The 25,033-nt window shown below is 41.3% G+C and overlaps 1 protein-coding gene across 3 annotated transcripts in view; it reads left to right on the top strand.

Annotated features, from left to right (window-relative positions):
- Positions 1-1,679: 1,679 nt before the first annotated feature.
- LNPEP (leucyl and cystinyl aminopeptidase) overlaps positions 1,680-25,033 on the top strand; it is a 109,375-nt gene continuing 86,021 nt past the window's right edge. For 2 of the 3 annotated variants that reach the window (XM_024246950.3, XM_063724469.1), the window contains exon 1: positions 1,680-1,907. In XM_024246950.3, the coding sequence (XP_024102718.2) occupies positions 1,889-1,907 (19 nt within the window). In that variant the 5' untranslated portion in view covers positions 1,680-1,888. Of the gene's footprint in view, positions 1,908-23,862; positions 24,188-25,033 lie in introns of those variants that run through there. The other variant, XM_054556478.2, reaches the window with a different exon arrangement.

Here is a 25,033-nt window from a genome sequence, read left to right on the forward strand (position 1 = left end):
TGTGGCTATTTTAGATGTATGGTCAGTCAAGGGTTCTTCGCAGAGGTGACATTTGAGTTGAGACTTAAATGACAAGATGGAATCAGTAGGCAAAGCACTAAGCAGAAGAAACAGTTCTTGTGCGAGGAGCAAGAAAAAGGAATGATTAACAATGATGGATGGAACTTGGCGACTTCCGGGAACAGCATGAAGGCCTTTGTGATCAAAACATGGTGAGTATGTGCTGATGAGGTCCCAGAGTTAGGCAAGGAGTTTCATTTTTTATTCTAAGTGCAGTTGGTATCCACTGGAAGTTTCAAGTAGAGCGTGGATTGTGAGGGATGTAATAATAACAGACAGTTTAAAATACAATATTGTACTTCGATTTGACTTCTTCGAAACCTAGTTTCCAATTCCAGTGCTGGTCAAACAACACCCTGGCCGTCCCTGTTTGAGCAGGCTGTTTGCGCTTGCCGCGGCTTGTTTGTCCCTGGCGCCCCGCTGTTGAAAGCCTCGGAGCGTGTGACAGTTGGCAGGCGCAGTGAGGCGCAGCTCGAGCCAAGTCAATGCAGGGGCCGGGGCTGAGGGAGGGGAAGAGGCAGAGGAGGCGGTGATGGCGCGCTGGGAGGGCGGCGGCCTCTGCAGCGAGGGTGGTGGCGATGCGCACACCGAGAGGAGAAGAAGGAAGCGGTCCCCGACGAGCCTCCTCAGGGCTTACGGGGCCTCTGGCGGTTCGGCCTCGGAGGCTAGCGGGGCTGCCCGATTTGGCACTGGAAACAATGGTGGCTCGGGGCTGGAGGCAATGGCGCGAGTGCTGCGGGGCAGGGGCGACTAGAGGAGTTTCGGTTTCTCGGGCCTAGCGCCGCGTAGCCTTGCTGCGGGCCCCAGTGGTGGCACCCCCGGGAACCGCAGGTGTTGATTTAAGGCTCGGAACAGGCGGGCCTTCTGCCCACATCCTGCGGCGCCCGCGACCCGGGCCGGACGATCCGGCGCCGGGTTTTGTTATCCGCCCGCACCTAGAGGCCGCGCCCGCAGCCGCCAGCCCCGGGACCGGACCCCAGGGCGCCCTCAGCCCTGCGGGGTCCCCGCCCTCTCTTCCGTCTCCTCCTCACCGCCCTCCTGGGGCACTCTGATGCGGGCGGGCATCTCTGCCGAAAACACCTACAGCGCCCGCTCCCTCGGTTCTTCGAGCAGTGATCCCTCCGCGGCCAACCTCCCCAAGGAAACCGGCGATTCGCGGTTCGGATAGCGACCTTCGCCCGCAGGTTCCTGCTCTGCCTTCAGACCTCGGCTTCAGTGGCACCTGCTCAGCGAGGCCTCGTCTCACCAAGCCATCCGAATTAACTACCCACTCACTCGCCATCACATCACCCCGATTTAATGCGCAGCGGGGCACTGACTTTACACTCGTGTGTCTTCTGTGTTTATTTATGGTCTGTTTCTGGAATGTCCGCTCCTGGGACTGGGACCATGTTTTTCTGGCGCAGTGAGGGTGTCTCGGCGTCCAGGATCGGGCGGGTCGCAGTAGGGATCCACATTTGTTGAGTGACTGAACACGGTTCCCGGCCGGGAAGAACGCCGCAGCTGGGTCCACTTCAGGCAGGGGCTGGGCTTTCCCGGCCCCGCCTAGGCCCCGCCCCCAGCGCGAACCCGCTCCCACCTCGCCTGTCCGCGGAGCAGCCGGGGGTTTGACTGTGCTTTTCCCTCTTGCTTCCCTGGCTCTTTCTGCAGCCGCCACGAAAACCCGGAACGGCGGAGCCACCGAGCGGCGGAGCGGCGCCGCCCCTCGCGGCACCTCCCTGGCAGCCCTTGGAGGCCGCGTTGGGCATGCTCAGTCGGCTGGGCCGCCTCAGCTCTCGGAGTAGGAAGCTCGGGCGCTCCGGCTGTAAGGAGCCGCGGCGGGGGGAAAATGGAGCCCTTCACCAATGGTGAGTGGGCGGCCGAGGCGCCGGGACCCGGGCTCTCCGGAGCCCTGAGGGTCGTGGGCAGTCGTGACACGCGGGGTCGGGCTGCAGCCGTCTCCCCTCACACCGCGGGCTTCCCACGAGGGCTGAGGGAGGCAGGGAGAGGGGATCTGGGGGAGGCAGGGAGGTTCGGGGGGCGGGCGGCGGCCAGTGCGGGACCCGGGGCTGGCTTGAAGGTCAGCGCCGCCGCCGCTCGCCCGGGGTGCGGCCGGTGGGCAAACAGCAAAGTTTGGGCTGCTGTGCGCAGAGGAGTGGGCAGTGGGAAAGTTGGCAGCTCAGGTTTGCCCCCGGAGGAGGCGGTGTCGGGCCGACTCTCCTGTAGGAGCGTTAAGTTGTGGCAGCTGCCGAGCCCAACTTTTGTGGGGCGCCAGGAGCTGTCCCCCTGCCCTTCAGTGAGCTGCCGGCGTGACTTTTCCTAATAGGGCGGGGTGGGGGTGGGAGGCTTGGCAGGTTAATGTTGTGGAAGGAAGGGAAACTTCAGGAAAGGCTTGCTCACCTCGCTCGGGGCCGCGGAGGTGCCTGGCCGCAGTGCCACCCTCCTGACCCTGCCGAGGCACTCGGCAGGGCCACCACGCATCCCCTCACTGGCTGCAGATCACATCAGTTTTTCAGTCAAAGACTTGTTAATGTCAAGGGTCCATCACGGTGGTGATACCACTGTGTGACAGGAGGCGAGAGTCAACGCAGGGAGCCTGCACCCTGCAAACAGCCATAGCCCTTCACTGAACGGGGAGCATAAATCCCACCCTAGTTAGAACCATGGCTTTTGTGTGGACCAGAAGTGCCAGAGCCACAATATAGGGGTGAGATGTCTTACCGTTTTGCGGTGTTGAGTGTGTGGATTCCCTTTTAAGATAGAAAGTAGGAAAACTGCCAGTAAGGGAGACGACTCACTAAAAGAGGATTCACTCTCTGGTTGACATGTTTTCCTGAGTGTGGTTGGTTACTTCAGGTACAGTATCACATTAATAAGGGCCACAGTCTATATCCCTGTTTAGTTTGTTAGTTACCACTCAAGAGCAGACAGATATTGTCCACTGTATCCCAAATCTCACCCAGACTTTGTTGTGTGCTGTGCTTTATTCATGGGGCTGCGAACTACTGATTATGTTATCCCTTCTCCTAATGTAGAATGCTTTATTCTACTGCCATCTTTCTGTCTGCACTGTTTAATTAGGCTTACTGATAACAACTTTAATTCTGAATTTTCTTTCTCATTCAGGTTCTATTTGTAATTACTAAGACTTAAAGAATAGTCTGGTGAAGTTACTCGAAGAATTAAGGAAGGTTTGAGCTAAAATGAACTAGAGACCTACATCTAGTACTTTAGTGTAAAATATGTTTAATACAAGTCGTTAAGTCCTTGTAAGTGACTATTCCAATGTTTATTCTTTGTTTTTGGTAGAATGCTTGGAGTTACCATGTTTTTAAATGTGAAATTTCATCTAAATAAAAAAAAAAAAAATCTCTGTGATGAGGCTGACTCACCCATTTGGTCAAGATTAGTGCTAGCTGATTTGCTGAACCTTTGCCTACAGAATTAAAGTACTTTCTCAAGTTTTAAAATTGATGTCTTTTCTCTTATAGAATATGCTTCTAGATTGCTTCTAGATGTGGGTATTTGCAAACTGTCACATTTGGGAGGACAATGGAAAAATCCCACAGAAGAGAACAAAAAAAGAAGCAATGCTTCAACTTTCATGTAGGAAATTGGATTTCTGATTCTTTCCTATCTTTCAGAGTTGATGCTGGAGACAGCTTGGCAGTGCATAATTTTGGTTAATGTAGCAATCACTCCTTGGAGCCTTATTTAGCATCCTTTCACAAGGAAAACAGAAACGACAATATCTACAGTCAACAAGAAATTAAATGTTAGCAATTTGAAGTGCTTTTCAGGTTTAAGATGGACAGGGTATTTATTTGAAAACTTTTGAAGGATTGCTGTAGAATTTTCTAGTGTTTTCAAATGACATGGTACAGTAGACAGTTATATACTTCATCCTTTTGAGTACAAAAAATAATGCATGTATAATGCTCCCATTGGTCTGGGTGTGATGATGCAGAGTATTTCATTATCCATAGAATTTATGATTGCAAGATTTATCAAGCCTGGTATTGGATTTTATTATACGTTCATCCTCTTTTAATGGAATCTTTCCCACTTACACTTTTTCATGTATCCCTATATATGTAGAGAGGTGTGTGAGCTTAACAAAAAACAGTTTCAGTAATTTAGGACCACATATCTTTTAGTTAAAATCTTGTCAGTGGTTCCATCTACTGACCTATGCATTTGTAAAGGAAGTGAATTTAGTTTATATCTTGTCACTCTAGCCTTCAATACTCATCTATTCCAGTACTTTTTTTTGTAGTTTCCCTGTTTACTGTCCAAAGTTGCCACTAGTATGACCTGTTTTTGTTGGGCCCTGCTCTCTACCTGTTGATAATTGGTTCATTTGATGAATATCCTATGTTAACCTGTTCAGGTAACATACTTCTGCAACCCATTTAAAATGCATATACCCGGAAAGGGCTTATAAGGATGGATCTTAGTGCTAGGAATTCCCATTTAGCTCAGGATCTATTTTTGGCTTTGTCCTTGGGAGGGATTGCTATTATGCTGAAGTCTGGACATCTGGTCTGGGTTTGGATCTTTGGTGGCTTTTTTTATGAAGAGAGATATGCTGGACCAGTACTTAAGATTGTTTTGGCAATAATGATTATGTCTTGTTAGGCAGGTAGAGGTAAAACTGTTAGGTAATAGTGATTTGTATATTACAAAAAAAAATTGAAGGCAACTATCTGCTTTTTTTGATAGAGATATTAGATTAAATACTTGATGTTTATCCAGATTTTTGTCTTCATTTGCATGCAGGGTTGGTATATTTTGTAAAAACTTAAATTCATCTTAAGAAATGCAAATGCTAAGGTTCACCCTCAGAATCTGATTGAGGAGGTCTGATTATATATGAAATACATACTAGAAAGTATGTATACTTTCTTTTTTTTTTTGGAGACACAGTCTCACTCTGTTGCCCAGGCTGGAGTGCAGTGGCACAATCTCAGCTCACTGCAACCTCTGCCTCCCGGGTTCAAGCGATCCTCCTGCCTCAGCCTCCCGAGTAGCTGGGATTACAGGCGCCCACCACCATGCCCAACGAATTTTTGTATTTCTAGTAGAAATGAGGTTTCGCCATGTTGGCCAGGTGAACTCCTGACCTTAAGTGATCTGCTCACCTTAGCCTCCCAAAGTACTGGGATTACAGGCATGAGCCACTGTGCCCAGCTGAAAGTATATGTACTTTCTAGTTTGTGATATATTCTAAAGTATATTTAAAGGTTGGTATTTTGGTATTTTGAGGTCCCAGAACTGAAAACATAATTTAAATAGCTTGTTTTTTTTTCATATGAATGTAGGTCCTATGAATCACTTTTATTACCACAGTGTGGCGCATAATCAAACAAGGAGGACTTAACTGTCTTAAAAAATTATTTTTGTTTTCATGTTCAGATTGGTATCCAGTTGAAAGTATTTTTCAACTTCAAAAATGGGAAGTCTGGGCAACAAATGAGATATTTGTGGCTTGTAACACAGTATAAAATTGTGATTCCATCTTTTAATCTTACACATAACAATTGTTCTATAGATATGCGAGTCTTTTTTAAAAAAACTTTTTAGCATCACTTCTCAAAAATGTGAGCATACCACATTTTGTTTTTATTTTTCTTTTGCTCTATGATAAAATTCCACATTGAAAGACAACCCTTAAGAAGTAGGAGCTCATAGTTTCTCTGTGTGATGGAATATAAGTTAAATCCTGTTTTTATCTTTCTGTCTTAAGTTTTTTATTTTATTTGGGGGAAATAAGACTACTAGGAATTAAGTGTTAGCATCACTAACAATCTAGGGTTAAAGCTATAGCTAGAAACAGCCCAGTTTTTAACTGGAAACTAGTGGTAGAAAAGTTCTTTGCTATTACTTGCCAGTTTCCAAAGTGTCTTGATACATGCATAAAAACAGCATATTTTAGAAACTCTTATAACCAGTGATTATCGTTTATCTGTAGGTTATCCTGGAGAACTCAGCCTGAAAGATAGATAACCAGAGAGTTTGGTTATAAGGAAATTATATAGAAAATAAGTGGTAATTTTCTGCTCAGTAATTCAGTCATGCAGCCATCTTTTGAATGCCCACTTACAAGTAGATTTTCTGCTAGCCACAGTTACATTAAAAAAGAAAAAAAAACCCCACAACCTCGTCATCAGATAATGCTTACGTTAATAAGAGAAATGAATAGAAGAACCTAGTTTTGTTGTCATGCTAATATGAAAATATGGAAACACAGAAGAAATAAAAAAGCAATAAAGTTTTGTCTAAGACAGTATTCTAATTCTGAAATAAATGTACAGAAACCTGTTCATAACTGTTTCCACAAGTTTGCATGTCTGCTAATTTAATGTAATACTCCTATTAGGAAACAGCAGTGTTAACCCTCTCTATGAAAACATTAGGAAATTGAGATTTGAAAGAGTTTAGCCAAGATTACCCCAGACATTGGGATGGACCTAGATGAGGCCTGTGGTTCTTGGCAGTTGAGGTGAGGTCAGTGCAGCTATGTTTTGTCAATTAGTCACCTCATGTCTTGAAAACTGTAAGGCAGCAGTCCCCAAACTTTTCGGGACCAGGGACCATGGTCCGGGAGATGTATGTATACTTTCTAGTTTGTGATATATTCTAAAGAGGAGAAGGTTTGGGGATGACTCAAGTGCATTACATTTATTGTGCACTTTATTTCTATTATTATTGCATTGTAATATACAATGAAATAATTATACAACTCACCATAATGTAGAATCAGTGGGAGCCCTGAGCTTGTTTTCTTACAAGTAGACAGTCCCATCTAGGGGTGGTGGGAGACAGTGACAGATCATCAGGCATTAGATTCTCATAAGGAGCACACAACCTAGATCCCTCGCATGTGCAGTTCACAATAGGGTTCGTGCTCCTATGAGAATCTAATGCCCCCACTGATCTGACAGGAGGTGGAGCTCAGGTGGTAATGCTAACGATGGGGACTGACTGTAGAGGTGAAGCTTCACTTGTTTGCCCGCTGCTCACTCCTGCTGTGTGGCCTGGTTCCTAACAGGCCACACACTGGTACTGGTCTGTGGCCTTGGGGTTGGGCAACCCTACTGTAGGGGGCTGGAGTTGAGCTGATACTACTAGGCCTTTCCATAGTATAATTGGAGCAACCAGAAAGACACAGTCTTTTATTTATTTATTTTTTTAATTTGAATCCCTAGATAAATTTCAGCAACTTTTCTGAAAGTTTGCAAGAAGCCAGGATTGAGAATGGAAGGACATTTTGGAGCCGTTGTGGTGGTACAGTTCTTTTTATATCTAGATCTTGACCTAGATCTACATCTGGCCGTTGTAGAGAGGGTTGCTTATTGCCTTGGTGTTTCTGTACAGTAAATGGAACATCAGGAGTTCTCTGTGTCCATGGAAGGGTGGACAGGATTCCCTTGTAACCTCATCCTTTGTTGTAATTCATTTGTGATTGTCCTAGCAGCACCTGAAGGACTTTGCATTTTACAAAGATGTTTAGAGAAAATTGGAAGAGGAGAATGAATGATGAAGATGAAAGAAATGTGGAGATTGGGGGTAAAGGAAGAAGCTCATAGGCAGAGATTTTAAAAATGGTCATGCCTTGATCCTTGCAAGTCTTTGGTTCAGAAATGAGCTTCAGTTGGAGAGCAGGACACTGTTGTATGAGGTTGAAGACAGAGTCTAGGTTGGAAGGGGACAGGTAGGTAGGTCTGGTTGGATTAATGGAATTGGGGGCTCAGGGGACAAATGAGTTAAGATTGGCATTTGGGAGCCTTGGCAAGAGATAGAAAACATTTGCCAGAAATTTAAGCATACTGTCTTTTTTATAGTCAGAAAATTCAGTCACTCATAAGTTGGGACTGTTCACTTGCCTGAATGTTTTAGATTTAAAGAAAAAATATAGCTCTTTGATAAACAACATGGTGTGGAGCTGTGGTAAGCCTGCTCTTGCTCCTGACTCACCGCCGCTCGCTCTCACCAAAAAACAGGTTGGTTAGGAGATACAGAAAAACGCCCATGAAGCCAGAGGTGGCAATTCACCGAATTAGAATCACTCTAGGCTCAGCGCGGTGGCTCACACCTATACTCCCAGCACTTTGGGAGGCTGAGGCAGGCGGATCACCTGAGGTCAGGAGTTTGAGGCCAGCCTGGCCAACATGGTGAAACCCCGTCTCTACTAAAAATACAAAAATTAGCTGGATATGTTGGCACGTGCCTGTAATCCCAGCTACTCGGGAGCCTGAGGCACAAGAATCACTTGGACCCAGGAGGCGGAGGTTGCAGTGAGCCGAGATCATGCCACTGCACTCCAGCCTGGGACAGAGCGAGACTCCCTCTCAAAAAAAAAAAAATATATATATATGAGAACACTTGGACACAGGGTGGGGAACACCACACACTGGGGCCTGTGGTGGAGTGGGGGGAGGGGGGAGGGATAGCATTAGGAGATATACCTAGTGTAAATGATGACTTAATGGGTGCAGCACACCAACATGGCACATGTATACATATGTAACAAACCTGTATGTTGTGCAGATGTACTCTAGAACTTATAGTATAATAAAAAGATAAGTAAATAAAAAGAATCACTCTAACGAGCGGCAATGTAAAATCCTTGGAGAAGGTGTGTGCCGAGTTGATCGATGGAGCAAAGGAAAAGAATCTAAAGTGATAGGACCAGTTTGAATGCCTACCAAGACTTTGAGAAACATTACAAGAAAAACTTCTTATGAAGGTTCTGAGACATGGTATTGTTTCCAGATGAGAATCCACAAGTGACTCATTGACTTGCACAGTCTTTCTGAGATTGTTAAGCAGATTGCTTCCATCATTATTGAGCCAGGAGTTGAGGTTGAGGTCACCATTGCAGATGCTTAAGTCAACTATTTTAATAAATGATTACCAGTTGTTTAAAAAAAAAAAAAGAAAAGAAAAACTATAGAGAGCTATCTACCTTTTGGGACTACCATGGTAGCAGTCATTCACTGTTCTTTTTTTTGGGAGGGGTGGGAACAGGGTCTTGCTTGGCTGGAGTGCAGTGGCACAGTCACAGCACTGCAGCCTTGACTTCTCAGGCTCAATGATTATCCTGCCTCAGCCTCCTGAGTAACTGGGACCACAGGTGCACACCACCATGCCTGACTAATTTTTGTATTTTTTGTAGAGATTGAGTTTTGCCATGTTGGCCAGGCTGGTCTCGAACTCCTGGGCTCCAACGATCCGCCTGTCTTGACCTCCCCAAGTGCTGGGACTATAGGTGTGAGCCAGTGCGGCCCTGTGGCCAGCCCACTATTCTTTATAGCCTGGCTTTGCTTCACTTTTCTACTGGTGCTTATGATAGAACAATGAACCAATTAATTTTTTTAAAATTCCATCGTTAACATGTAAATGAGGAGGAAACCAGGTCATTTGCCAAATAAGGAAAATTCAGGCTTCCAAGGGAGTTTCAAAAAACAATGGAGGATCAAGTTCAATTGTAGGAGACTTTTTGAAATTCTTTTTCTTCTAGTACATATTGCTTAATGAAGGTACTCCTGGGCCTTCCACATATTTCAAAAATGTAGTCACTGAACCAGAACTTGAATCAGTTGTCTGAATTTCTCTGGGTTGTGGGGCTCAGAGTCTTCTCCAGCCAATGATCTGGGGTGAAGGAAGTTAAAGAAGGCTTCTTCAACTGAGGGAACAGAAGAATGAGGAGTGCAGTGAGAAAAGGATGCCTCTATGGGTTGGGTGTGCTCCTTTCCTCTTGCAGCAAGTGATGACCAGTGCTATGTGGGAGCATTTCCCAGACAACTGCCTCAGGTGTCATTCAGTGCCATAGAGGAAATTTCTGGTAAGGAAGGAGGCTTAAGCCATAGTATTTCTCACAGCTGAAACTGTTATTTTGTCAAATTTAAAACAGTTGTTAGTATATTCATCAATGAAACATCATTACATTGTCAATGAAATATTTCATTGTCAATGAAAAGAGTCAAACAGTAAAATCTTTAAAGAGGCTTATTCTGAGATAAATAATGTGTGACCAAGGCCCAAAGCACAGTCTCAAGAAGTCCTGAGAACATGTGCCCAACATGGTTGGGTTACAGCTTGGTTTCTTTATACATTTTAGGGAGACAGAAGTTATAGGCAGACAACAATCAATACATGTAAAGTGTACATTGGCTCAGTCTGGAAAGGTGGGATAACTCAAAGTGAGGACTTCTATTCCAGTTCATAGGTGGATTCAAAGATTTTCTTTTTTCTTTTTCTTATTTTTGCTTTTTTTTTTTTTTGAGACAGAGTCTCATTCTGTCACCCAGACTGGAGTGCAGTGGTGCAATCTCAGCTCACTGCAAACTCCGCCGCCCAGGTTCAAGCAATTCTTGTGCCTCAGCCTCCTGAGTAGCTGGAATTATAGGCATGTTGCCACCACACCCAGCTAATTTTTGTGTTTTTTCAGTAGAGATGAGATTTCGCCATATTGCTTAGGCTGGTCTTGAACTCCTGGCCTCAAGTCATCACCCACCTCAGCCTCCCAAAGTGGTGGGATTACAGGCATGAGCCACACATCTGGCCACATTCAAAGATTTTCTGATTGGCAATTGGTCGAAAGAATTAAGTTATTATCTAAAGAACTGGAATCCATAGAAAGGAGTGTCTGGGTTAAGATAAGGTAAGGGGTCGTGGAGACCAAGGTTCTTATTATGTAGACGAAGCCTCCAGGTAGCAGGCTTTAAGAGAATAGATGGTTATTATCTCTTATCAGAACCTAAAAGGTGCCAGACTCTTAGTTAAATCTCTCCTGGATCAAAAAAAGACCTGGGGCACTGCAGTGGCTCACACCTGTAATCCTAGCACTTTGGGAGGCCAAGGCAGGAAGATTGTGTGAGGCCAGCAGTTCAAGAACAGCCTGGGCGACATAGTGAGAGCCTCTCTACAAAAAAACTAAAAATTAAAAAAAAAATTAGCCAGGTGTGATGGTATGCACCTGTGGTCCCAGCTGCTTGAGAGGCTGAGGTGGAAGGATCACTTGAGCCTGGGCAAAGTGGAAGTGAGCTGTGGTCATGCCACTGCACTGCAGCCTGGGCAAGAGAGTGAGACCCTATCTCAGAAAAAAAAAAAAAAAAAAAAAAGAGATCAGAAAGGTCTTTTTCTACAGGATGTTCCACACAAGAGACAGCTTTGCAGGGCCATTTCAAAATAGGTCTAAGAAATATATTTTGGGGTAAAATACCTTTATTTCTTTCACAGCCTGCTATCTGTTGTGTGATGTTATACTAGAGTCAGTTTAGAGTTTCGTATTTTACTGCTACAAAGAGTGTTTTGTCAGTCTGAAGATCTCTGTTTTAATATTAATGCTGGTCAGTTGTGCCAGAATTCCCAAGGGAGGAGAGTATAATGAGGTGTGTCTGACCCCCGCTTCCCATCATAGTCTGAGCTAGTTTTTCATGTTTACTTTGGAATGCCCTTGGCCATTCAGTCAAAAGGGTCCATTCGGTAAGTTGAGGGGCCTAGAATTTTATTTTTGGTTTACAAAATCATTCCAAGATCCTCTTTAGAGGAAACATGTATAGAGATTAGTGGGAATGATTGAGGAGAACTCAATCTTGAGAGCTCAATCAGAAGGAGATGTTTAAATATCTTTTTAAGTTGGTATTGGTAAAGTGATTTGAAGACAGAAAGAATGTAATACATGTCTGGTGTCTGCTTGTCCTATAATTGTCGGAAGGGCCTCAATGATGAAATAAGGGAGGCTGCCATGACACTTGAGTCTTGGTGAGAGGAACTAGTGTGTCCAGATTTATCAAGATCACCTGCAGGAGTTTGGGCTGGCCCCCTCTTATTAGTACTTTCTCTGTTTTTTAAACTAGAGGCTCAGCGCCTTAGTATCTAGATTGGGTAGCTACATTATGAAGATAACTCAAACTGAACAATAGAGTATTGGGTATTAGTGGGAATAAGAAATGCATTGCTCTTTAAAGCAGCAGCCTCACTTCCATCTGCATCAGTACAGGATACTGAGAGGCTTGGTAACATTCCACTTGTAGGAAGCACACAGAAAAATAATTGAATATAGAAAAGAGGGTCTAGTGTGACTTGGGGATTAGATAATAGAGCATGTCGAATTAGATGGACATAAGTATATGTTCACTAAAGCGTGGCTAGCTTTGTTCAAGTCCAGTTGTTCATTGCAATTGGGTACATAGTTCTGTTTTAATTAATCACCAATTCAGGAAATATTATTGCCATAAAGACTTGAAGAATTTATGCATAGAATCTTGTCTTGGCACATCATCGAATGACAATGACTATTAGTAGAAAAAATGCAGTTACAATCCCAGCCTTTTGACTAATCCATAACTAATTTTTTAAGTTGGTTGATGATAAGCAAACTGGCCCTCAGTCAGTTGTAAATTGATGACAAAGTTGTTACTATAAAGACTGAAGACTTGTATACCTGGTGTTTTATCAATCCAATGAGTCACATGGAAAAGTATTACAAAAAATTATCTGCAAGGTAATTTTTTGTTCAGATCCTTCTGAGATCTGGCAAATAAATGTATTCACCAACTGAGATTTCTTGTTTAACTCACAAGTTTTCTGTATACATTGAAAAGTTCTTATAAATTTCCTTTGCAGATCCCATTCAGTGATATGCATTCTTTGTTAAATAACTCACAGATACTCATTATGTCTAATGTAATTTTTCATTTTAAATAAGGAATTATAGGTTAAGATGTTCTTTTAAGACTATAGTATATCCAATTGATGGAATTTAAAAGTAAACTTTTTATCTTTAGATCTTGTGAAAGTATTTGCAGCTATGCAGATTTGCTTGAGAGATTAATGAGCATAAATATTTAGGCATCATTGACAATGTAAATTACTTTATATTGCTAAATCTAACAGGGGTCCTAAGCATTGTTAAAGACTGGCACCTATATTGTGAGGAAAGATTTAAGAAATACTTTGGAATGTAAGGATTTTTTGTTAATTTGATTGGGGGGACAAGTTTGTATAAATATAAATGTAAATAATTTAACCTAGGAAAAGAAAAAGAAAATTGAAAATTGGAGCTAAAATAATTTGATTTTTCCCTCAACAGGGTTATTGGCTGTCTTTTAAGTGACTAAAAGAGCATATCTTTATGTGAATTTTAGGCATGGTCATATGATTAATACAAGGATAAAGCAACCAAATGCTCTCAGTATTTATTCCCGTGCTATTTGTCTGTTTTTTAGTTCATGGAGTATCGTGTTGTACTTGGTAATTTGATGCTTTTGAGATGTCCTTTAGACAGATTTTTAACTACAGGGCTTCCTCTGTAGAATCGACAATGTGTTTGACTCTCTGTGGCATTGACAACGTTTTTGAATGCCTAATTGTTCAGTAGAACTCCGTGGTTATTATTAGAACTTTGTACATTATTATAAATATTTTATATTAGTTGTATATTCCACTGCAGATAGCAACCAGAAAACTAAATACAGAAATATTACATATAGAGAGAATATAATGTACAAAAAAAATCTTGGGAGATGAGTGCTTTGGGTTTAATTCTGTTTTATTGAAACCAGAGAATAATGGGATTCAAATCTACCTAATTTTTCTATTTTTCTGATTTTCCCATTTTTCTCTTTGTGAATTTTTTCCTTTTTACATTATGTTAGTAATTTGTTCTTCATCTCTTATTTTTATCACCTAGACAGAAAATAAAGCAAAGCATAAATCATTTTTCAGGTCACCATGCTTCATTCTTCTTTTATTGGGGAAGGGGCAGTGGTGATCCAGGAAGAAGCATAGTGTAAACATTTTAATACAAAGTCCTCTTTTTTTTTTTTTTGAGGCAGAGTCTTGCTCTGTCTCCCAGGCTGGAGTGCAGTGGCGCAATCTCGGCTCACTGCAACCTCTGCCTCCCGGGTTCCAGCGATTCTCCTGCCTCAGCCTCCCGAGTAGCTGGGATTACAGGCATGCACCACCATGTCCGGCTAATTTTTGTATTTTTAGTGGAGACAGGATTTCACCCTATTGGCCTGGCAGGTCTCGAACTCCTGACCTCAGGTGATCTGCCTTTCTCGGCCTCCCAAAGTGTTGGGATTACAGGTGTGAGCCACCACGTCCAGCCCAGATTCTTCTTGCATTCTGTTTTAAACTGCTTCCATTAATAAGTATTTTTATTTGTTTTGGTTTTGACTTGTGCCCGTGTATCTTTTTAAAAAACTATTCTATTTTCAAAAAGATGCCCTCCCAAATAAATACATTAAATGCATTAAAATATTCCTTTACTGTGTGCTACCTTGTTATAAGCTTTGTTCTTAAATTTACAAATATTAATGTAGCATGGTCCCTGATTTTGAGGAGCTTACATTCTTGTGGAATTATTTCTCGAAAAGATTATTGATATAAACATACAGACTAGCATCCTCTCCAAAAACCATCATACTTTGAGAATTATAGGCCCAGTCCCACATCTTTTACTGCAGATACATTTGGTTTTGTACCTTTTTTTCTTTTTTTTCCATTTTGGAGATCTATTTATAAATCTACCTTATTTTGTTGACTACTGTATAGTATAGTATAATAGTGAAGTGAAAAGTTCAGACAGCCATATTCAAATCCTGGCTCTTTATTCACTAGCTCTCTGATTCTTAAGGATATTACCAGAATATCTTAATATCTTTAGTTAAAAACCTAAAATGTACATTCAAAACTTAAAACTTTTTTGAAATTAGCAGTGGTCTAAGATACATGGTGGTTCGGGCATATTCCAGCCATAGTGAGATTTTGAAAAGCTGGGAACTAATGGTATTTCTTGGATCCTAATTCTTTACTAAGGGCTTGAGGCCATTATAGGAGGATTCTTTCCGTTTCATATTTATTAACAATTATGAATTTGCAACACTTTCATGGAAGTGTTGCCTGAAGCAGGGGTCCCCAACTTGCATGTCAAGGACCAGTGCTAGGAACTGGGCTTCACAGCAGGAGGTGAGCAGTGGGCAAGTGAGCATTACCGCCTGAGCGCCTCTCCTGTCAGATCAGGGTGGCATTAGATTCCCATAGGAGCATGAACCCTATTGTGAACTGCACTGGGGAGGGATCTAGGTTGCAGGCTCCTTATGGGAATCTAATGCCTGATGATCTGAGGTGTTACAGTTTCATCCCAAAACCATCATCCCTTCATGCTCTTGCCTCCATCACTTCCCCCACACCCCTGTCTGTGGAAAAATTGTCTTCCACAAAACCAGTCCCTGCTGCCAAAAAGGTTGGGAGCCACTAGCCTAAAGAGTAGAGGAACTGTACATTCCTACATCCAACTTAATTCTGGCCCAGGTATACTTTCATGGTGCCTTCAAGAAAATGCAATATGCAGCACCTCATTATTCATACAGATAGGTTCTATTTGTTCAGCCGAAAAACATTAATTACAGATAGCAGACAAAAACAGTTCTTTTATATTTGCTACTATGGTTGGCATCTAACATAGTGTTTTGTTGCACACATATTAGATGCTTAATAAATGTTATCTGAAAGTAATATTACTTCAAACAACTCCAAAACAAACACTTAACAGTTTTGTTTGGACTCTTAAATTAGAGGTCAGTCTGTCTATCCTTCCATCCTCCTTTCCTCCCTCCCTCCTTTCCTTCTCCATCCTCCCCCTCACCTTTCCTTTTTCTATAAACTTTTCCATAGCAAATAGAGTAATTCCAAATCATTTTTTGAAACATTCTTATTAGTGTTCATTCAGCTTCCCTTTCCACTAAAATGAATTTATTGAGTACTTGCAGTATTTCAAACCCTATGCTTTGTACAGAGAAGACAGTGCTAAATAGGAAACCCTCTCAGTGTTAGAGGGAAAGGAAAATGATGTGGAGGGAAGGAGTCTCTTACTCTGAAGCATTTTCAAAATCAACATTAAAGAGTGAACCAACATTTACCTCCTTTCTTCTTTCATCTTCTTATTTCATAGCTAGAGAGCTGCTGTGCGTTTGAGACCTAAGTGGTGCAATTAAATCAATTTCTCTTCCTACAGTGCTGCAAGGACTTCTGGCGAACCTATATTGGGGCACTTTGCCCTTCATTAGAGAGCCACGAAAACAATTCCCAAGCCAATTAAATTCAACTTTTAAAAAGGAATTTCCTAATATACCACAGAGGTGGTGAGAAGGCAATGAATGGGTCACACACAAGCTTTCATGTAGCCTTATGGGAAGAGTAAAGGTTAAGCTGTGTCATGGTTGTCAACTGGGCAAAGCCACTGAAAGGCAGAACTCTCTATTAGTTGACATAACAAAATATTAATAACTAGTGTTATGAATTAGTTGCAGTATGAGCTGAGGTATGAAAGCATGAATTTTAGACCTGACACTATCCAGGAGGGAAAAAAGTGGATGTTTCTGTACTGATGTTAATCAAAGGTTAAAAATCAAATGACATTTTGAGGAAAACAAACCTAAACAACTCATTAATGGCCACACAACTTAAATTATGGTGTGTGGTACTATGAATACGTTGATTCACTACTTCCTTCCCCCTTAAGAAAATCTCCATTTCTCCCTACTCCTTAGTATATTTATAGAGTAATTATATGGGAACATAGTATAGGCAGTGTAGTAGTCTGCTCTGGCTGTTAGAATGAAGTAATACAGACTGGATGGCTTCGACAACAGATGTTTATTTACTTACAGTTCTGGAGGCTACTAGTCCAAGATCAAGGGGCCACCATAGTTAGTTTCTGCTGAGGGCACTCTTTCTCACTTGCAGAATGCTACCTTCTTGCTGTGTCCTCACATGGTCTTTGTTCTGTGCAGATGTGGAGAGAGCGAGCTTTGCTGTTTCTTTCTCTTTTTCCAGGGACAGCAATCCTATTGGATTAGGGCTCTACCCTTATGACCGAATTTAACCTTAATTACCTTCTTAAATGCCCTGTCTCCAAATGCAATCACACTGGGGGTTAGTGCTTTTTTTTTGGGGGGGGGGGACAGAGTCTCACTTTGCCACCCAGGCTGGAGTCCAGTGGTGAGATCTCGGCTCCCTGCAAGCTCCACCTCCCGGGTTCACACCATTCTCCTGCCTCAGCCTCCCGAGTAGCTGGGACCACAAGCGCCCGCACCACGCCTGGCTAATTTTTTGTATTTTTTAGTAGAGACGGGGTTTCACTGTGTTAGCCAGGATGGTCTCGATCTCCTGACCTCGTGATCCACCTGCCTCGGCCTCCCAAACTGCTGGGATTACAGGCGTGAGCCACCGCACCCGGCCGGGGGTTAGTGCTTTAATATATGAATTTGCAGGGTGTGGGGGGCGGGATGGGGGATACAACTCTGTATCATAGGAGTCTTCACTTTAGACAGTTTCTTTCTGTAAACCTCAGGATAAAGAAAATTACTTTTCCACAGGAATAAGTTTTTGGAGTTTACATTCCTGCCTGAGGATGTTAAAAGAAGCATATATAGTTAAGTTCAATTTTTTTTTTTCTGGGCACAGTAATTCAGGATGATCCAAAAATCCCTTGTCCCATTTTTGTCCTGCACTGAAGCAATCCAGACTTTCTGTATTTATTTACTTTGTGTATTTACTCTATATGCTTTTACTATACTAAACTTGCATGTTTGGATCAAGATGTCTGGAGAGTTTGGGAGTAGTTTATCTTTGAAGGCAGAGTTATGCTTCTCAAACATTTTGGTTTTAGAATCTCCTTTACACTCTTAAAATTTTTGTTATCGAAGACCCCTAAGAGCTTTTGTTTGCGTGAGTTATTTCTCTAGATATTTAAAAATTAACACTAACATTTTAAAAATATTAATTTATTTAATAACAATAAAAACCTTTTACATATTAAATACAATTTTTAAAAAAGAATTATTATTTTCCAAAACAAAAGGATTAGTGAGATGCATTATTTTTCATTTTTGCAAATCTTTTGGATGTTTGGCTTAATAGAATACAACTGGATTTTCAGATTTGCTTCTGCATTCAGTCAGTTGTAATAGCACAAGTCATGTAGCCTGTGGAAAACTCTGCTGTACACTTATGAGAGAAGTGGAGTGAAAATGGCATATGGCATATAGCATATAATGATGAAATAGTTTTGACTCTGAAGGCCTCCTGCAAGGGTATCAGGGATTTCTAGGTGTACCCATATCACATCTTGAGAACATTAATCTTGCGTTTTTCAGGAACTGGAGAGGAATAGTTTGGGAGTCCACAGAAGGTAGAAAGTGGAGCTGTTGGAATTGGGCGGCAAGTTTCTTAAGATAGATCTAGGTCACAGGAGGGGAATGTTCTGGCCAGGCATATTTGACTGGCCACATTATCAGATGCCTTGGTTATGTGCGGATTCTACCGTCATTTATTTCAGCCCTAGATAGTGCTAAAGTAGAGAGAGACAGATTTTTCTTAAACTATTGCGTTTAAAAATCATTGATTTTTATCCCCTTTTTTTGGTTTATATCCAAAGGGTTTTCAACAAGCTGCCCCTTTCCCAAGACCCCAGCCCTTCAACGAAAACATAATGGAGACACATCATTTAATTTCTCAGCCCTTTCATGATCTCTTAAACTAATCTTAGTTTTAATGAATTAAAGACCTACTTGGCTAAGTTCATTTACTTTTTTTTTCTCCTACTTTTCTTGATCTCTGGACCCAGGAATCCCAGATGATACAAAACCCTTTGTTTCATACCTGCCCTGCCATAGAATGATCTAGACCTTTAAGAGGACTAGAATCAGCCCTCTTTTTCTGGGCTTTCTGGGGCCAGGAATGACTAGGATTGATCTGCTTTCTCTAGCTTTGCCCTGGGCCTAACCAGGTCAGCCTGGGACCAGCCCGTGGGGTTTGACTATACCTGGAACAGATGGTTAATCTGTAATTAGCTTGCTATAATGTAATTTCTATTTGGCTGGCAGTGGGGAAAGGAAGGTACTTCCGGTAAGCTACACACTGATTTTCATCTAGGTGTTCACACACACCGGGTTTTATGAAAGAGAGCTTGACCCTCGCATTCCTGATTAGCATTTTGTTAGTGTGAAAGTAAGGTATAGACACAGAGACAGGTATAATCACAAAATGGTTGGAGTCTTTTATCGTGTCCTTTTCTTAGAGCAAATTAATAGAGGAGTTTGATTAGCACCTAAGACTTGCTTAAAACTGAGTTACTAATTCTTTTTCCATTAATAATTGCTACCTCTACCCTCCTTCTCCCGCGTTTCTCAGAAACCCAGACATCCCTGAGGCCATTTAAAGTCCTGTTTATCCCGTAGAATACAATGACGTACAAAAGGACATTTACTCCCTGCATGTTGGCTTCCCTTATATGAACATAATATGTGGCCAAATAATATGTTGCCATATATAAAAATGTGTGGTTCTCTCATTTCTAGGATTTTCATGTGTTATCTTGGCTTTTCATCTGAAAGTTTTCTCTTGTCCATTTGTATCTTGGTATTTTCTTTTTCAATTAAAATATTAATTTCTAAGAAGCAAACAAATCTATGTCTTAGTTTATGTATACTAATTCAAGTTTTGTTTTTTACTCCAGATGTGTTGATAGAGGTTAATATAAGAAATGTTTGTGTTGGCATAATGCAAAGGTTATTTCTGATTCTGAACCCATAGCAGTTTCTAACTGGTGTTCGTCAGTTTGTGCTTGCTTTTATCCTTGAGGTTAAGGAATGCTCACCAAGCCTTTGATTACTAGGTACATTGCAGAATAAATAAAATCATTGCTAGTGTATATTCTGTATTAATCTGTCCACAGCAGCGTTGTCAGTGGTCTCAAGATTCTCTGTAGACATTAGTATTGGGTTATGGCATGCTAAAATAGAGATAATTGAGACTATAAAGTTCCAAGTTTAAGTTATCAATAACAACCCTAAAACTATCTTCCTTTTCTTTCCTTCTAAAATAAGACATATGGTAATCTGTGATCAGATGTAAATATGTACATCCTGAAATGGAATTATAAGGTCAGCTGGCCTGAGCTAGAATTCTATTAATATGAACGTAGATGATATACCTACCCATTCTAATCCATTTATTCAGAATACCTTGAAATACTTACTGACATTATAGAAATTTAGCCCTTCACTCTGCTGGTGTTTATAGTTAAGTATCAGAAATACTTTTACACAGAAGACCTTGTATGGTTCCTTTGTGTGAGTGGACAGAATTTGTGGAGCAGAAACCTGGAATCTGGCATATGAGAATGTGCAATAATTGTTCAAATGAATAAGCTTCTCAAATTGGCCTTTGTATAATTAAAATCAGAGTGCTGAAGTGTTGCATATTCCGGAGTTGGTGCGACTACAGGCGCGCGCTACCACGCGTGGCTAATTTTTTGTATTTTTAGTAGAGACGGGGTTTCACCGTGTTAGCCAGGATGGTCTCGATCTCCTGACCTCGTGATCCGCCTGCCTCGGCCTCCCAAAGTGCTGGGATTACAGGCGTGAGCCACCGTGCCCGGCCTGCAATTATGTTTTTAAAACTTAAAGCAAAACAAAAAATAACCCTTCTATCCCTCTTTTCATACCCATATTTTGGCAACCACTGATACGCTTTCTGATATTATAGGTAAGTTTACATTTTCTAGAATTGTATATAAATTGAATTACATAGATTTTATATAATTTTATTTAAATGGAATCATACAGTGCTCTTTTTTGGCCTGACTTCTTTGACTCAGCATACTGGTTTCTTTTTTAAAAATTGGTGAATAGGGCTGGATGCAGTGGCTCATGCCTGTAAACTCAGCGCTTTGGGAGGCCAGGGTGGGCAGATCACTTGAGGCCAGTTGTTCGAGACCAGCCTGGCCAACAAGGCGATAGCCCATGTCTACTAAAAATACAAAAATTAGCTGGATGTGGTGATGCGCGCCTGTAGTCCCAGCTACTTGGGAGGCTGAGGCAGGAGAATCACTTGAACCCAGGAGGCAGAGGTTGCAGTGAGCCGAGATTGTGCCACTGCACTCCAGCCTGGCTTGGCACCAGAGTGAGACTCCGTCTCAAAAAAGAAAAAGAAAAAAAATTGGTGAATAATATTCCACTGTACAGATCTACCATAATTGTTAATTCACTAAGTCACCAGTTGATGGACATTTGTTTTCAGCTTGGGGCTCTTACAAATAAAGCTGCTATGAACACTCTAGTATGTCTTTATATAGACATTCAGTTTTGTTTCTCTGGGGTAAATTCCTGTAAGTCGATTGGCTGGGTCATCTGGTACTGTAAGTTTTAACTTTTTAAGAAACTGCTAAACTATCTTTCAAACTGTTTATGCCATTTCACATTTCCATCAGTGGTATATGAGAGTGCTGATTAATTTAGTAAAATAATCTTTTTAATTTTAGCCAATCCAGTAGATGTGGTTACCTTGGGTTTTTATTTGAATTTCCCTGATGACTTCTGATGTTGACTATCTTTGTGTAGGGACAAGGAGAAGTGGATTTTTTGGCCATTAATTCACCTTCTGTGAAATGGCTGTTTAACTCTTTTGCCCATTCATTTACATTGGATTATTTGTCATCTTAGTGAGTGGTAAGAATACTTCAAATATTCTGGATACATGCTTATACAAAGATATATACATATATATATATTACACAAATGTATCTAATAGTTCTCTCTATATAAAAACACTAAAGATGTTGCTCTATCATTTTCTAGTTTCCAGAGTTTTTTTTTTTAATTAAGAAATCCATGGTACCAGCCTGGCCAACATGGTGAAACCCTGTCTCTACCAAAAATACAAAAAATTAGCCACACGTGGTAGCGCGCACCTGTAGTCGCACCAACTCCGGAGGCTGAGGCAGGAGAATCACTTGAGCCCTGGAGGGGGAGGTTGCAGTGAGCAGAAATTATGCCACTTCACTCCAGCCTGGGCGACTGCGTGAGACTCCATCTCAAAGAAATCCATGGTAATGTGAATTGTTATCCTGTATGTAATATGTTGAATTTTTTTCCTAGCTGATTTTGAGTATTTCTTTACTTTTGGTTTGCAGCATTTTGTGTCTTGGTTTTCTATGAGTTTATTCCTTCTTGAATTGGTACATTGATGTCTTTTACCATATTTGTGAAGTTTGGGGTGATTGTTTCTTCAGATAATTTTTCTGCCCCAGTATTTTTCTCCAGTCATTCTGGGACTCCGACTACATACGTTTTAGTCCTTTTGATATTGCCCTACGTGTCCTTGAGGCACTGTTTATTTTTTCCTCAATCTTTCTTTTCTCTGTGTTCCTCAAATTGAATCATTTCTGTTAATCTTTAAGTTCACTGACTTTTTTTTCTTTGTTATCACCATTCTGCTCTTCAGGCCATTTGGTGAATTTTTCTTTTAAGAATTTTTGTTGTCTGTTTAAAAATTTTATTTTGGTACTTTTTATAGTTTCTATTTCTCTGCTGAGAATTTTTACTTTGTTGTTTATTTCAATATGTTCTTCTTTACCTCATGGAGCATAATTATAATAACAGCTTTAAAGTATTCGATAATTCCATCATCTGGTGATTGCGTTTTCCATTGAGAGTTGTTCACATTTTCTTGGTCCTTTGTATTTCAAGTAGTTGTGGCTTGCATCCTGGACATTATGGGTGTTATATTGTGTAGACTCTTTTATCCTCTGAAGAATGTTGATATTTTTGTTTTGGCTGGCGATCACCCTGCTCAGGTTCAGACCTTAGTTCTGTTTCACCATCTGTGGCCAGTGGCTCCAATATTATTTTAGTTCTCCTAGCCTTTGTATGGTAGGCAGAATAATGGTCTCCAAAGATGTCCATTTCCTAATCCCTGAAGCCTTGGTAATATTTTAGGTTACATAATGGAGAGGAGTTAAGTTGCAGTTAGAGTTGCCGTTGCTAATCAGCTGACCTTAAAATAAAGAGGTTATCCTGGATTATCTAGTTGGGCCCAGTGTAGTCATAAGGTTTTTAAAAGTGAGAAAGTGAGGCAGAAGAGTCAATATCAGAGTGACAAAGTGTGAGAAAGATTCCGCCTGCAGTTGTGGCTTTGATGATGGGAGGGGGGCCCAAGCTAAGGAATGTAAGCAGTTTCTAGAAGTTGAAAAACAGAAAGAAACGGATTCTCTCCAGAACTTCCAGAAGGAATACAGCACTGTTGCTATCTTGATTTTAGCCCAGTGAGACCCATTGTAGACTTCTGACCTCCAAAATCTTAAGATAATTTGTGTTGTTTTAAGCTGTCAAGTTTGAGGTTAATTTGTTATAGCAGCAATAGAAACTAATAGACTTTGCTATATTGGTTTGAGTCTGTTCTGCACATATGTAGCTCAGTGATTATTCCGTAACTTTTGCAGGTTCATGCACAGATTTAAGGGATCCTCTTTTCTGATTCTCTCCCCTCTGGGATTTCCCCCATGCTGTATAGCCTACAGGGTCTACTTCTGGTTTCTCTGGATAGAAATATGGGACTCATTGGAATTTTACCTGTTGGCATTTCCACACCACTCTGTGACCAAAGCCTGCCCTCAGGGCAAAGTAGAGAAAGGAAATGGAACAATATTAAAACAGAAACTCACCCCCGTGTGTTTTGCTTCCGCAAGTTTTTGACCCTGTAACCTATTATAAAGTGAAATGAAAATGTGGACACCTGTGAAGCGGTCCGAATGCAAAATTTGTCTAGACTTTCAGTTTTTTTTCCCAGTCTTTTAGAGTTGTCTCCTACCTAATTCAACAACAATTTTCGTGGCTTGCCTTTTTGAGTTTTTCCAGTGATTTCAGCTGATCTTCTCAGAATTGCTTTCTTCATCTATTTTGCAAGTTAATTGAATTACCTAATAGCTATACCAAGCATAACTCGAAATGCCACAGCTGACCTTGGGCAAGCTCCTAACTCCACTTAGTACAGAAGTGGAGCCATACAGCCATGAATGTCAGGCATGTTGTGGGGACTAGTTGTATTAGTTTTCTGTTGCCACCATAACAAATTACCACAAACTTAAGCAATATAGTACAACTTTATCTTAAAGTTATGCAGGTCAGAAGCCTGATATGGATCTCATTGGGCTACAACGAAGGAGTTGGCAGGGCTGTGTGTTCCTTTCTGTAGGCTCTGGGCAGGATCCATTTCCTTCACTTTTTTGGCTTTTGGAGGTCGTCTACATTCCTTGGCTCCTGGCCCTGCTCCTTCATCTTCAAAGCTACCAAAGGCAAGTCATGTCCTTTTTCATTATTTCACTCTGATAGCCTCTTTTGCTTTCACCAGGCTGGAGTTCACTGGCACGATCTCGGCTCACTGCAATATCTGCCTCCTAGGTTCAAGCGATTCTCCTGCCTCAGCCTTCTGAGTAGGGATTACAGGCACCGGCTACCATGCCCAGCTAATTTTTGTATTTTTAATAGAGACGAGGTTTCACTGTGTTGGCCAGGATGGTCTTGATCTCTTGACTTCATGATCCACTCACCTTGGCCTCCCAACCTCTTCTGCCTTTTAAGGACCGCTGTGATTGTATTGGGCCGTCCTCGATAATCTTTCCATCTCAAGGTCTGTAACCATGTCCCTAGGGATTAGGACATGGACATTTTGGGGGTTGGGGGAGGATTAGTCTGTTGACCATACCAGTTAATCTTATTTACAGAGGATGTGGAGAGTAATGATTAATATGTTGAGCTGATGAAGTAGACAAGTGGCTGCTGTATGTAGAAGTAATGTTGGAACAAATAATATGTCCCAGAATAGTTTCTGTAAGGCTGATTTTACTCTGAAATTTTAATTAATTTATAGTTAATGTAACTACCTCTGTATTTTGTTATAGTCTTTTGTGGGTAGAGTTGAGGAAGAGATAGGAATGGGATTATTTTGACATGGCTCATGATACACCAAAATGTGATCCTTGGTCAGTTTACCTAAATATCCATGTAATTATGTTTATCTAATTTAATAATTTGCCGAAATCTTTCTTATTTTTACTTTTTATGAAGCTTTTAGCCATTTATATTAGATGGTGATTTTTAAAACAACTTTTGAAGACTTAAGTGACATTTTAGTAGATATG

The sequence above is a fragment of the Pongo abelii genome, chromosome 4 (assembly GCF_028885655.2).
Source record: "Pongo abelii isolate AG06213 chromosome 4, NHGRI_mPonAbe1-v2.0_pri, whole genome shotgun sequence".
Classification (NCBI taxonomy): Eukaryota; Metazoa; Chordata; class Mammalia; order Primates; family Hominidae; genus Pongo; species Pongo abelii.